General features: G+C 36.2%; 1 protein-coding gene across 1 annotated transcript in view; it reads right to left on the bottom strand.

Annotated features, from left to right (window-relative positions):
- Positions 1-824: 824 nt before the first annotated feature.
- The window catches only part of LOC149580296 (protein GAMETE CELL DEFECTIVE 1, mitochondrial-like), a 33,267-nt gene continuing 17,861 nt past the window's right edge, over positions 825-16,230 (bottom strand). Inside the window, 2 exon segments of the mRNA XM_089790242.1 lie at positions 825-1,197; positions 1,358-1,547. Coding sequence (XP_089646368.1) covers positions 982-1,197; positions 1,358-1,547 — 406 coding nt within the window. The 3' untranslated portion in view covers positions 825-981.

The raw sequence follows: 16,230 nt of genomic DNA, 5'->3' as shown, positions 1-16,230 counted from the left end.
CAACAATGAACTTTCAAAACAACACCTACGAGTATTCGGATTTTAACTCTAGTCAACAAAAATCATCAAAAAAAAAACTCTATTTCCAACTACAACCAAAAACAAAGCAAAGTCAACTTTCAATCTCCTTGGTCACAAGTTTGAAATGTGCCCTACTCGTGGGAGCCTTGCCATCTACAAACCATAGCCACTCACATTTGTAAATAAGTCCATGAATTTTTCAAAAAAATTGGGGAAAAAATAGTATCAATTTGCCCTTATCAACCGTAGATCATTCAAAAATCAATAAATTCTCAAGGATGGTAGCAATTTGCAACAATAATGTCACGTTAAAAAAAATTCAACAAACAGATTTTTGAAAAATGCCAGAAAACCCTAACAGTTGAACAAAAACTTTCTGATAATTTTTTTTTTAAAACGAAAAAAAAACAAAAAGCAATTGTTAATGTGTCTGGACACTATTCACTGATGACCAGGTGATAGTATTTCATAGACATAAATAAACCCACAATTTTTCACATATTAATGAATGCAATGTTTAACAACAACAATAAGAAGAATCCACCTGTGATTTTTAGTTTGCAAACCTTTTCATATGACCTCTTAGAGCAAATCTATATTATCCAATCTACAATTTTATTGGTGAATACTTTTATTTTGAGTTTGAAGATAAAAACAATGCATGATAAATAATCTAAAAATAATAAACAAATCTAAATTAAGTCATAAGGACTTTATTACAAAAGTAAGGTCTTTAAAAGCCTACATTGTGCTATAATGCAAAACAAACTAGCTGTTAAATAATGTCTATTACTGTTGAGCACTTACAAAAATTTGAAATCAATTCATTTACTAGTTTGAAAGCAATGTTAACAAAGACATGATCAAAAAATTAGATTCACTCAGTTATTTTTTACAACATGCAGCCACATTCTAGTGCTGAATGAATGTTCTCACATGAGAACTTGGATGCACATTATCTTAGATAATTTTGCATCTAGTCCGGTTTGTCTCCCTTTTCAAAAACATCTTTTCTAATTCATCGAGAGGTCTTGTGGATCCATCTGGCAAACTAACAAACTTCCTCCCGCCACCTCTTCCACGTTTACCTTTTTGACGTAGTTCCTCAACTGTGAATTTCCATCCTTCATTAGGTCGTCTTCTGCTGTATGGATGACATTTGATCTTACCAGCAATCTGTACAAAAGTAATTGAATTTTTTGTTTACATGCATATTTGCTCCAAATATATGTGAGTATTGATGCTCCAAAACAGATTAAGAACAGTTCATATTTATTGGCATTCATTCTACAAAAATAAAGATTATCAATCATCATCAAGTGCAAGCTTCAAATACCTTTGCTTTGTTATAATTCATGCGTTGCACAAATTCCTGATAAAGCATTTCATCTTCTTTCTGAGATATTTCCCACAACATTTCATCTGGATCTTTTGCAGTGCCATCCCAATCCTCAGGCATAACTTTGAAATCGGGATTGTTTGGAAGTTGTGCCACGTGAAATTCACGATCTGCAAAATCTGCATATCTGCACAGCGCAGAATAACATAAAAGGTTTGTACACTAATTGCAAAGCCAATAATATCTCCTTTTTATGCATGCACTAGGTTAATCTACAGTACGTGGACCCAAGTTTCCATACATGGTGTCTACATAGTGTAACATAGACAAACAAGCACAAAGGAAATTACTATAATCACCAATAGTGGAACTTCCTAGGATGTAAGTTCTTATCCACTTTAAGTTGAAAAATCTCACACCAGGAGTAGAACTGCCTAGGATGTAAGTTCAAATCCACTTTTACGTTAAAAACTCTCACAAATAATGTAAAAATTACAATAGGCATTTCCCGCTTTGCAAGCTATACAGTTTACACAGAAACTAATTTGCTATCTACTTAAAAACTCTCACAAATAATGTAAGAATTACAATAGGCATTTCCCACTTTGCAAGCTATACAGTCTACACAGAAACTAATTTGTTATCTACTTAAAGAGACCCTATGCAACATGCCTTTAATTTTCAAGTCTATTGTTGTAGCGAAATGGAATGCGTGCTGCTCAAGGCATTTATTAAAATTATGACTTAATAATGTCTGGGTGGTTTGATTCATGCAAGCCTGACTAAGAGCGACAGGAGCCTGCAGCAAGGGATACCTAGCATGGATTCCTAAAACTTGATTATATGTAAGTATGTGGGAACGCCTGGTAATCAAATGCTTCTAGAAATACACAAAATAGACATAGAAAGAAATAAAGTAAGAAACATCATGACCAACAACAAATATAACTAACCAAAAGAACCATTCCAAATACAACAATGGTATAGAAACATAGAACTGTGTATGTGGCCACATCAGGTATTATATGCTTCTAAAAAAACATGGAACGGGTTCGAAAAGAGATAAACTACCTAGCAAAAAAAAGAACATAACCAAAACATCAATTCTAAATACAGATATGGTAGAGAAGACAAGGATCTGTAATAGCTTATTTGAATCCATTCTACATGATAGCAATTGCAATCCTTCCTTCAGGATATTTGTTATTGCACAAAACCAATTGCTCCCATTCCCTTCAGTTCCATCTCCCCTTGTGCTACAATGGCATGATTCTTTTGGAGAATAGAACTATGTTGGTGTGCTTCATTCCTAAACTATTTGCAGAAAAGCAAACGCAGAAGTATTTTAATGCCAAAATAAGCAACGCATGAGATCACATTTTCACCTGAAATAGATTTGCACATATGAGTCTATCCATGGGAAAATTAGAGTTTCACACAGTGACAACTCTTTATATTGTATTATGAAATTAGAATGAAAAAGATGCATCACTTGGCAAGAAAGGGATCCATAATCAGCTCATTAACCTTAATTAATCTTGGGGGCCAAAGTTTAACATGATAATATGGTGAGTGTACTCCGGACCAGAATATCCTTACAATGTAAAGCATATGGCACACAACATGACTGCCCTTGAAGAATATTGTGCCCAAAGCTAGTAAATACTCTTTAAGTATAGCATACTTTTCTTTCATGCAAGTGGCATAATTATTGAAAACTAAACCCATGCAAGATTTTGAGGCTGTGCTTTTACAAAGACTATGACCTCAAGCTCTAAGACAAACTTACCTTCTCCGTTCTTATCCAAAATTGTTGTGAATAGAACCATATGGAGGTCTACCTCTTCCTTTAGACATGACACAAAAAAAAATAATGAATCCACTCTTTGGGAACCAAGAAAGCAAGGAAGTGAAACAAGTTGTTTAGAAATTCCCTTAAAATCCTGGGAGAAGAGAACAGCTTAATCACACTCCTAACAAGGTTAATGGTAGCAATGCGTAAAATTGTCAATTCTAACTCCCATGCAAGAAAAATTTCTGTCAGACATAAATGGAAGCATTTTGAAAGATAAGAAATAAATAATTTTGGATTCCCATGCTACAAGGATCGCTGATAGTCATAATTAAAGATTCCTTGGACATAAACATGGGTACATATGTGTGTGTGTGTTTTGCAATCCTTGTAATACCAGTAGTACTCTTAGGATTGAGATCTCTCGTTCACATTTTTTAACTTACCATCGTTGGATAATGTGTTATTGTAATTACTAGTGATAAATTAAGATTTCCTATTACTCCTTGATGGGAAGCCTTTAATCATTCCCCAAACCAAAGTCCTCATCGTTGGAACTACTAGACTCCTCACGCTCAAGTTCAGCAAAAGGAACACCAACCAACCCTACATTTGTTTCTACTGCAATCTCATCCTCATCAATATAAGACAACTCCTCTAGCCCTACATCCTGATGGAACCCTAAAATTTGCAGAATTTTAAAGTTCTAGATACAATACTGAAAGGAAAATCTTTATGTATGTATGTGTAAATGCAAAATCATCACAAGTTGTGTAAATCTTGAAGACTTAGTTGTTCATGTTCAAGTCCTACAGGGAGCATATTAGAAGATTGTTGTTCATATTGCTGTGGGATAAAATCAAAATCATCTCTTAAATACCCACTGTTTAATGGAGGTCTGCAGATCTATACAGAATTAAGAAATTTGCAGATTTACACTTGTCTGGTACATCAGAAGCAAGCAATCCATTCCAATCAAAGTTGCTTGGGTTAAAGACATATTTGAAGACTGAAGCCAATCTATCACCGGAAGAAAAAAGTTTGTCGCTGCTCTTTGAAGAATCATGCCTCCATTTTGATATAGAGAGGAACAGTGACAGTAAAGTGCATTATAATTTGCTATTACATGTAAAATAATATTTCCTATTTGCAAAGATATAGGATGAATGGGTTTTTGGCTTCATGGAACTGTGATTGGGATACGTCATTCACCATTTCTCCATGGATAGAAAAATCTGCGTCAGACAAGAAGAGGCATGTAGAAACACCCTAACATGGTCATGAAAGAAATGCCGAGTATGCAAGAATAGATCTTTAAATGGAGAACTTCCTGGATGCATTTGATCCTGTTGCATTGCAGCTCCCAGAGGACTATTATGTTTCAGAAAGGGAAAGCTTAACCCATTTGTTGTATGTTGTTCGATGACAGAGCTCCCTTTCCAGTATGGTTCAAATTTCTATAATGGAGAGTATGATCAATTTACTTAAGTAAGAATGATCAGGATCCTCAAAACAATATTGTGATATCTTCATCGCCATAACTGGAGGCATATTCAGTATATTTAATTATACATATGATTAAAGACACACGACTGTGGAGTTAAACTGCCCAATCTTACAGAGTGTATTCTTCAGATTGTCCCTTCAGCAATAAAATTCTCATGGTCATGAGGATGGTGCGTGTGAAAGAAATGAAAGACAGGACTTCATCTGATGATCCCAGTCAGATGCTACATAAGGAGACACGTTAGGATTGAACATTTGTCCTCCATGGTGATCTACGAACTCATATGAAGATGTGCCAGATTTAAAAGGAATAGTATTTGCAGAGGGCCCAGGAGCCGTAGATTTGGAAAGAGCTACAAGCTCTATTCATTATGACGGCACCAATTTGAACTCCCACACCAAGTATCGGCAGTGAATGAATTATTTACCGAAGTCACGCTCAGAACGCATATGTGAAAGGGTCGATGATCCCAAATTTCTTCTACCTACACCCAGCACAATTTCAACATGGTCGGGGGCAACATTGACGCACAAGCACGCGTCCAAGAATGAGACAAAGTTCTAAATTAAAAGGTAGAATAAGTATCAGAGGCGTGAACAACATATACTATCATCATTGTAATTGAAAAGAATACCAGAGGGGATGATTAAATATTATTTATAATATTAACAACATTTGTAGCGATGGATTCAAACCAGTTTCCCTTATTTGATAATGGTCGGATATGAATACATGTTTGATGACCTCGTAGAAGTCGAGAGCCAAGGAATTACAAAGTGATTGCTGATAATAGAATTAACAACGATTATTTTGCCCAAAGATATGAATTAAGAAAATGGAGAGGTACGATTAGAATTAGAACATGTAATTATTTTTAAGATATATGACCCTTCATTCGAAAAGTCATGTCTCCATATTATTTAGATATATAAGGGAGATATAGAACCAAAAAAAAAGACATTTTCGGAGATTCATATTCTACAAGACGCATTTATAAAAGATATATTTTGTAAGGAGGAATAAGGGCGTAAATATGACAAGTAATATAATTCATTTATTTTATTTTAATAAAAAAAAATGTCTTTTGTTTATTTCTAATTGGAATGGAGAATTAAATTGCAGTCGATTCTTCCTTTATAAGTTTTTAAAAAAAAATTGTAAGCGATTTTAATGTCGGATAAGTGGACATGGTCATTTAGCATTTTAAATTGGATCATCACAGATATTGTGAAATATGTAATTGTTTTCATGTCTGTGTCCAATTTGTCTCCCTACCAGAGAAGTTGAAATTCAATCTGGACTAATTTTAAGGTTGCATAATATTTGGTCTGTCACATCTTGATTATTAAATTGTTGACAATTCTAAGTGCATAAGAACTCTATAAAGTTGTACGTAAAACTTCGCTGAAGTTGAATCTATTCCTAGATAAACAAAGGCACTGGTCTTTTTATTATTGAAGTCAGAAAATCTATAACATCCTTCTTACAAATCTCAAACCCATTATTAACAAAACTTTATACAATTCATACAATTCAAACACAGCATTCAATTTCATTTTGATCGAGTTCGAGGACATTGCCAGTCAGAGAACTCGCACGTTTAAATTCACTATAGAAAATCTTTGAACCAAGTGATCAAGTTCGAGGAGAGGGTCTACCCACCTAGGTGTAGCGAAGCGTAAAGTGTAAGGGAATCAAGGTGATTCCCGTTCGTTGGGCAGAACTAACTGAGAGATCCTATCGGAGAAGTGGCAAGCTCTTGGATTTTCAATTTGCAATTTTGGGAACCAATAGATTGGTGACTCTACTAGGGAGAGTTGCTCACAATTAGTTTTGTGAAGTTACCCAGAGTTTCAGATCTCGTAAACCCGAATCAGAAAGTAGTTCTATCGGTTTGATTGGAAGCGTACTCTATTAGAAGTGAGAACCTAGAAGATTCGGAAGATCAATATATTCCTCGAAAGAGGTGACGACTCTATTTAAAAAGATTTTAGGTGGTAGCTCTACTGAGGGAGAAGACTCAGAATGAAATAATTTGATCATGTACCATGGAGAATATGTATTATGGACAGAAAGGGGGTCGATGTTACGCCATGGAGGAAGTGCACATAAACCCACGTGATGCATTTTTCAATCTAGTAGATATGAAGGCAAGACATCAGCACATTTGTTTATAAGGATGGTGAACATTTTTTGGGAGGTACCTTTAGACATCATGCCTCCATCCAAGGAACTCACAAGAAAATTTCGCAAGTTGGGAATTTCTCCTAATGACCTTGATTTGATGCCTCTCTTTCAAATACTAGAAGATGATGAAAGTCTAAGTTATACATCTCCTTTGGATGCATTCTTTTACTTAGAAAAGAAAGAAGAAGAATCTGCAGTACAATTCTTCATGAGGATGTTTAATACCTATCAAGAAATACCTTCGGAATGCAAACCTCCATCTTTTGAACTTCTAAACAGAATGAGTGAATTAGGTCTCTTATATGATCATTAGTTTCTTATTTCTCTCAAACTTATGGATAATGAAAATGTTACAGAAGAGAATGAATGCAGCACTGAAGTAACATATGAGTCAAATAATATTTCAAACTCGAATGGAGAAGAAATTTGTGGGCAGTCTGAGGAGGAATCTTATTATGATGAGACCTGTGTGACAATAGATGACAATGAATATGAAAATGAAGAGGATGATTCTCTCAGCGTGGAAGAAATTTCAGCCTTGTTAGATTTGGAATATCAAAAACATGTTGAAAGAAATGGTCCAAATTTTTTCTCAATTCACCAAGGTGACCAAGGTGATGGATTAGTGCATTCTAAAGGGGTATTGAATGAAGAAGATGGTAATTCACAGGAATCATATAGTGAAGATGAAAAAGAGCTGCATACAATGTATGAACATGAGGAAGTTTCAAGATATAATGAAGACATTAGCCTTGTTGATGAAACATCTGATGATCTGGATGAAAATTCTCATGATAGTGTGCCTGAATTCTCTAAGGGGAAGCAAATGAACATATGTCTGAGTTCTCTAGATGTTCTCTAATCCATTATTTGAAGATGATTTTCAATTGCAATCAAATCCATCAGCAAAATAATGAAGATAGCAGGCCTAATGCTAATTTTGAAGTTGATGAAACTCATGCATTCAGAAGGTGAAATGTCTTTTAGTTCATCCTATGAACAGGAGTTGAATCAAACATGTGAAGACAAGATAAAATCAGCCAGAAATGCTGAGGAGAATATGATGAGTAATTCTAAAAATTTTCCAAGCATCCCACTTGATCAAGTTCTTGATAAAGGAGAAGTAGTGTTTCCTAGACATGAGGAGAAACATCTTGAAGATGGGGCAGATTGTGTGCAAGACAATCGGGCAAAGAAGACACATTCCAATGCCTGTATAACAGATCAAAAATGTGACTCCAGGGATCCTCCATTCAGCAAAAATAATAGGGTGCCTGATGACATCTTAAAGGAAAAACATAAGTTAGATACCAAAGAATGCATTGATGAAGTGGAAGCAATATGTATTGTTCATACAAATGATGGCATTGTGTGATTAGCAAGTTCAAAGTGTTACATGATCGGAATCGGGTATTCGATAGAGGAAAACCACAATGTTCACTTTTTGGGTGGCCTAGGGTCACCCAAAATTTTACCTTGCATCATATTAAACATGGATGCTTGGTCTGCTCTTCCAGTGATAGCTGGAATCTCTCTATGCTCACGGGAGAATACGTCCCCAGAAAGAGCCACTGATGAAACCTTAACATTTACAGAATTCTAAAGTTCTAGATACAATACTGAAAGGAGAATCTTTATGTATGTATGTATAAATGCAAAATCATCACAAGTTGTGTAAATCTTGAAGAGTTAGCTGTTCATAATCAAGACCTACAGGGAGCATGTTAAAAGATTGTTGTTCATATTGCTGTGGGATAAATCAAAATCATCTCTTAAATACGCACTATTTTATGGAGGTCTGCAGATCTATACAGAAATAAGAAATTTGCGGATTTACACTTGTCTGGTACATCAGAAGCGAGCAATCCATTTCAATCAAAGATGCTTGGGTTAAAGACATATTCGAAGACTGAAGCCAATCTATCACCGGAAGAAAAAAGTTTGTTACTTCTATTTGAAGAATCATGCCTGCATTTTGATATAGAGAGGAACAGTGACAGTAAAGTGCATTATAATTTGCTATTACACGTAAAACAATATTTCCTAATTACAAAGCTATTGGATGAATGGGTTTTTGACTTCATGGAACTATGATTGGGGCTACCTCATTCTCCATGGATAGAAAAATCTGCGTCAGAGAAGAAGAGGCATGTAGAAACACCCTAACATGGTCATGAAAGAAATGCCGAGTATGCAAGGATAAAACTTTAAATGGAGAACTTCCTGGATGCATTTGATCCTGCTGCATTTGCAACTCCCAAAAGACCATTATGTTTCAGAAAGGGAAAGCTTAACCCATTTGCTGTATGTTGTTTGATGCAAGAGCTCCCTTTCCAGTATGGTTCAAATTTCTATAATGGAGCGTATGATCAAATTACTTAATTAAGAATGATCAAGATCCTCGAAACAATATTGTGATTTCTTCATCACCATAACTGGGGGCATATTCAGTATATTTAATTATACATATGATTAAAAGTGCATGTGTGGAGTTAAACTGCCCAATTTCACATAGTGTATTCTTCAGATCGTCCCTTACGCAATAAAATTATCATGGTCATGAGGATGGTGTGTGTGAAAGAAATGAAAGACGGGGACTTCATGTGATCATCCCAGTCAGATGCTACATAAGGAGACACGTTAGGATTGAACGTCTCTCCTGCATGGTGATCTACGAACTCATATGAAGATGTGCCAGATTTAAAAGGTATAGCATTTGCAAAGGGCCCAGGAGCCATAGATTTGGAAAGAGCTACAACCTCTATTCATTATAACGGCACCAATTTGAACTTCCCACACCAAGCATCGGCAGTGAATGAATTATTTACCAAAGTCACACTCGGAACACATATGTGAAAGGGTCGATGATCCAAAAATTCTTCTACCTACACCCAGCGCAAATTCAACATGGTCGGGGGCAACGATGACACACAAGCACGCGCCCAAGAATGAGACAAAGTTTTAAATAAAAAAAGTAGAATAAGTATCAGAGGCATGAACAACATACAGAAGACAAACACAACGGGGATCATCATGTTGGTGGTGCACCAATTATAATATGACTATCATCATTATAATTGAAAAGAATACCAAAGGCGTCATTTGCGTTGAGAAACCATTAGCCACGGGATGATTAAATATTATTTATAATATTAACAACATTTGTAGTGATGGATTCAAACCAATTTCCCTTATTCGATAATGGTCGAATATGAATGTATGTTCAATGACCGCATAAGTCAAGATCCAAGAATTACAAAGTGATTGCCAATAATAGAATTAACAATGATTAATTTGACCAAAGATATGAATTAAGAAAATGGAGAGGTGCGATTAGAATTAGAATATGTAATTATTTTTGAGATATATGACCCTTCATTCCAAAAGTCATGTCTCCATATTATTTAGATGTATAAGGGAGATATAGAACCAAAAAACAAGACATTTTTGGATATTCATATTCTACAAGAAGCATTTATAAAAGATATATTTTGTAAGGAGGAATACGGGCTTAAATATGACTTGTAATATAAATTTATTTATTTTATTTTAATAATAAAATAAAATGTCTTTTGTTTTATTTCTAACTGGCATGGAGAATTAAACTGTAGACAATTCGTCCTTTATAATTATCTTTAAAAATTTTGCAAGCGATTTTGATGTTTGATAAGTGGACATGGTCATTTAGCATTTTAAATTGGATCATCACAAATATTGTGAAATATATAATTGTTTCTGTATCTGTGTCTAGTTTGTCTCCCTACCAAAGGAGTTAAAATTCAATCTGGACTAATTTTAACATTGCATAATATTTGGTCTATTGCATCATGATCATTAAATTGTTGACAGTTCAAGTACATAAGAACTTTATAAAGTTGTACGTAAAAATTCACTGAAGTTGACTCTATTCCCACATAAATAGAGGCGCTTGTCTTTTTATTATTGAAGTCAGAAAATCTATAACATCCTCTTTACAAATCTCAAACCCATTATTAACAAAACCTTATACAATTCAAACACGGCATTCAATTTTATTTTGATCGAGTTCGAAGACCTTGCCAGTCAGAGAACTCCCATGTTTAAACTTGTTAGTGTAGTTTTTTATTTTTCCTATTTTGCTAGGTTTTTCCTACATTTTTAATAATCTCGCTTAGGTTAATAAAGCATCTCTTATTAGGTGAATGGTTGTGAGGTGTCACCTTCCTACATGTGAGCATCCATTAGCTATCTTGGGAAGATACTTCGCTATCTTTAGTCTGATAGATGGTTGCTCCTCACTGGTTGGTGTTGTCACCTCCTCCCTCTTCCTAGCCTATATAAGCATGCTATCTGACTTGTATTTGCATGTCTTGTTTTTGCATCCTCTTAATGCTATTTTGCTTCTAGCATTTGCATTACTCTCTTGGAGACTAACTCTATGATGCTATTTTGATTTTGTATCATTTGCATTCATAATTTAGATATTTATTCTTTGCACTAGTTTTCTAAGTTATTAATCTTTTCAGATTCTAACATGGTATCAGAGCTTTTCTATGTGCAAGAGTAGATTTTAGTTTCCTTATTTGAGAAATTCGAGGGGGCTAATAAACTTTATTGTAATTTTTTGAAAAACGAAGTATGCTCTTCTCTTGCATCTTTGGATGATCTTGAGAATCAAAAAAGTTTTGACAAAAACGGTTTTTCTCTAGGGTTTCAATCTCAAATCTGACAACCAACTTGCATATTTGGAGTTTTCAATCAGTATTGCAGGTTCCAGCATGCCATTGATGGACTTAAGAAGCTGATCCAACATTTGCATGTCATATTTTGGTTTTTGGGGTCGATTTTTTATTTTTGGAGCCGTTTTTTTACTGTTAAAGGCGTCTAATTTACACTACAGCAGCATCTTCTGTACATCAACAAGAAAAACGCTTTCTAGGTTTTGTTCGCAGCCCCGAAAAACCATCTGTGTATCTTTTAGATTTTGCATGCAAGCTGTATATTTTGCAAAATCGAGTATGAAAGGCTATAGCCATACCCCTCTCCGTTGGCAGTCGCAGATTTGAATGCAGTTTTCAAATGTCTCGTTCTTGCTCATACGAACTCTAATTTTGATGATTCTTGTTATAAACTTGGCTTTTTTTTTGTGCTCTATCCATTAGTGGAGTTTTTTTTTATTTTCATGCATGAATTCTTCAAAAATTGCAGATTCTCAGCCGTGACTGTGCACAGTTCTCGTTTTGAAAACTTCGGAGGATCATAACTTTCTCATACGACCTCGTATCGAGGCGATTCTTTTTTTGAAAGTGCATGATTTTTCGAGTAGATCACAGTGGTGCTATTTGTTTCCTTGATTATTGTGCCCAAGTTTCACTTTTAGCATATGCTCTTCATGAGGGTTTGTAATGCATTGAAATCAAGACCACTAAGTATTCCTTTCTAGTGGTAGTTGTAAACGCACTAAAATAAAGTGCCAAATCATATTTCTTTGGGGGGGGGGTTCTTTGATTGAGTAAAAAAGGGGGGGCATTGTTGTGGCTGGGTTCTCTTCTTTCTAGCATTTCTTCTCTGCATTTCTTCATCATGAATCAAACAAATATGCCCATCCTAACTCCATACAATTACTTTGAGTGGAAATCACACATGACAATTCACTTAAGGAAAGCTGGATTAAATAGGATAACTATGGGACTTGAAACTGAACCTGCTAAAGATGAAGATAAGCCTAAGTGGTTTAACAATGTGATGAGGCATTTGGAACATTGTGTTTGTCTGTTTCTCCTGACTTGCTATTTCACATTGAGTCTTTGGATACACCAAATGAAGTATGGACAAAGTTAGAAACACTATTTGGCACACAAGATTCAATGAGGGGTCATATGTTGGAAAATGAATTAATTAGTTTGAGTCCAGGCAATTTCAACACAATCCAAGATTTCTTCACCAAATTGAAATCACTAAGGCTGCAATTAAAACAATATGGAATTAAAAAGAAAGATGAACAACTGATTCTTAGTATTCTCTCTAAGCTAAGTTTAGAATATTCTGTGTTTGTCTCTACCTTCTATGCTACTAAGGGTGCACTTGGTACTCAATTCACCATGCCATCTTTAGATGATTTTGCTGTCAATCTCACTCAAGAACAGGACAAGCTAATCCAGATGGGCACTCTTAAGTCCTCTAAGTCACATGCCTTGACTGCCAACCAAGGCACAAAAGAACAACAAGGACAAAGTAGTAACAACAATAGTAAGGACAAGAAACAAAAGAATAGCGAGGAGAATAAAGATTAGATATCGATTTCTTCAAAAGCAACTATTGATACACCATCTTCCAAGGGTGATAAGCCTAAAAAAGAAAAGGTCAAATGTGCCTATTGTGAAAGACCTGGTCATGATGAACATAAATGTTTGCAGAAACAACTTGATCACTTGACATACATTCTTGAGAAGAATAATATCAATGTTCCTGAGTCTATCAAACAAAGTTCTAATGAAGGGTCTAACAAGGAAAAAGAAAACAGCAAGGGGAAAGGAAAGGGCAAGACCCTTTTTGCAGTTGCTTCCTCACCATCCACTTGGGTTCTTGATTTGGGTGCTTCACACCACATGGCTTCATCTAAGGAAGAACTTGCATCCTTGGAGCCGTGTACTATGCCTTCTATTTTGATGGGTGATAACACTCCTATTGAGGTGTGTGAGAGAGGGTCTGTTGATGTGGGGGATGGCACATTCCATGATGTTCCTTGTGTACCCTCATTGTCAACTAATCTCCTATCGGTATACCAGATCACACACAAGTTTAGGCAAGCGGGTTGAGTTCACTCCTAGTTCAGTGGAGATACGTGAGTTGCACAATGATTCTACAGTTGCAGTTGGGAGAGCAGATCATCAGTCACGACTCTATATGTTTTCTCACTTTGTTCCTGATCCTCCTTTGACTGTTTCACTCACTCACTCTAATGATATGAGCAGATTATGGCATGAGCGGTTTGGCCATCTTAACTTCCACTACTTGCATCAGCTTAACCAGTAGAGCATGGTCACAGGGTTGCCTTCTACTTTGACATTGGGGTCACTTGGAATACATGATAGATCTTCTAATGGGTCAGATTCACTTGAGCAGTCTTCTACCTCCACTTCTGATGCAAAGAGTGATTCAGAGGACTCACCTCCTTCCTCTCATAGTCATCATTCACAGGTTGATGATTCTCCTCTAGATTCTCCATCTTTTGGTCCACTTTGGGCTAGAGAGACCTTGCAGTTTGCAGGTGATTGGGTTGGGGATCCATCAGACACCAAGCAAACTCGTTCACAATTCCAAGATGCTTTGCATATCTTCATTGCTACTGCCTCAAATCCACAGTCCTTTCATGAGGCTTTTGCTATTTCTAAGTGGGATACAGCTATGCAGAAAGAGTATAGTTCTTTGATGAGGAACCACACTTGGGATCTTGTCCCTTTTCCTAAGGGAAGAAAACTTGTTTGATGTAAGTGGCTCTACCGGACAAAATTTGCAAGCTTTGTTGGGGGTGCGAGATGCTTCATCTTTTGGGGGGGCCTCTTCCTCTCACTTGGAGTCCTAATTTTCTTTGGGGAGTCTCTTTTCTCTCTCTTTTGGGGGAATTTTATGTACATGGGTACCTCATCAGGCTTGACTTGCTGGGACCCATTTCTACATCCATCTAAGCTTCGCTTCTGGGGGGGTGTTAGTGTAGTTTTTTATTTTTCCTATTTTGCTAGGTTTTTCCTACACTTTTAATAATCTCGCTTAGGTTAATAAAGCATGTCTTATTAGGTGAATGGTTGTGAGGTGTCACCTTCCTACATGTGAGCATCCATTAGCTATCTTGGGAAGATACTTTGCTATCTTTAGTCCGATAGATGGTTGCTCCTCATTGGTTGGTGTTGCCACCTCCTCCCTCTTCCTAGCCTATATAAGCATGCTACCTAGCTTGTATTTGCATCTCTTGTTTTTGCATCCTCTTAATGTTATTTTGCTTTCAGCATTTGCATTACTCTCTTGGAGACTAACTCTATGATGCTATTTTGATTTTGTATCATTTGCATTCATAGTTTAGATATTTATTCTTTGCACTAGTTTTCTGGGTTATTAATCTTTTCAAATTCTAACAAAACTCACTACAGAAAATCTCTAAAACCAAGTGATCAAGTTTGAGGAATAGGGTCTACCCACCTAGGTGTAGCGAAGCCTAAAATGCAAGGGAATCAAGGTGATTCCCGTTCCTTGGCCAGAACTGATTGGGAGATACTATCGATGAAGTGGCAAGCTCTTGGATTTCCAATCTGCGGTTTTCGGAACCAACACATCCCATCGTGTTGTTAGGCTCTCTTTGTACACGTGTGTCTTGCAATCTATGATATGCAACATTGTGTACAATGACTAGCTTCTCACTCTCTTAGAGGTAAGTTTGTTCCTCTTAATGGAGTGGATGGTGCACCCAAGCACCCAATTAGAGGTAAGTTTGTTCCTCTTAACAAAGTGGATGAAGCACAAGCACCCAAGCGGTCCAATGGCAGGTGCAGCAACACTTGGGCAGTGTTAGGGATACTTGTGTACTCCAAGTACCCATCTCTGGGGTGTCCTCGCATTGGGTACTCCTAGGTTTTGGGTTGGGTGCACGTACCCAAGTTTCACTATAAAACTCATGTCTTCGTTCAAGAGCTATAGGTTTCTAACATTACAGAGATGCAAAGAACATCCTATCTCCAAGAAAAAAATTAAGATAGGTCTCAAAACACCTCCTAGTACCTTAAAGAAAAACTATCAAAAGAGAATCACTTGTTTCATGTGATACATCTATGGTGGTTTACATACTATCCTGCAAAAAACATAATTTCTCCACTAAGACATGTTTCCAATCTATAGCATGGTGAACATCGTCACAACAAAAAAAACACCACAAAACCTACATGAACAATATTTTGAGTTTGGTGAAAGTTTTAAAAAGCATGTCATTCCCTACTCCCGAGATGGGTGGAACGGCTTGAGGCACCTTGTATGGTTTCCCAACTAGTGCTCCAGAATGACGATAAATTGGATAGATAGAACCTTAAGGGAACCCCTTATGTTGAATATTCTAGCAGTGAATTGGAATTCTATTTGTGTAATGTTGGCTTTTATGCTTAATTGTCTTGTGATACTAACCTGGTTGCAGGACCTATACCAGGACACTTAAGCGCCAACTCCCAACTAGTGCTTCATAATAATGATAAGTTGGATAGATTTAACCTTAAGGGAATCCCATATGTTGAATATTATAGCAGTGAATTGGAATTCTATTTGTCTAATGTTGGCTTTTATGCTTAATTCTCTTGTGATACTAACCTGGTTGCAGGTCCTATACTAGGACAAATCCTAAAGGAGAAGGTTAGGGCAGATTAA

The sequence above is a fragment of the Cupressus sempervirens genome, chromosome 1 (assembly GCF_028749045.1).
Source record: "Cupressus sempervirens isolate cs-2001-9-10 chromosome 1, ASM2874904v1, whole genome shotgun sequence".
Lineage (NCBI taxonomy): Eukaryota > Viridiplantae > Streptophyta > Pinopsida > Cupressales > Cupressaceae > Cupressus > Cupressus sempervirens.
This window is presented reverse-complemented; position numbering and strand designations above follow the sequence as displayed.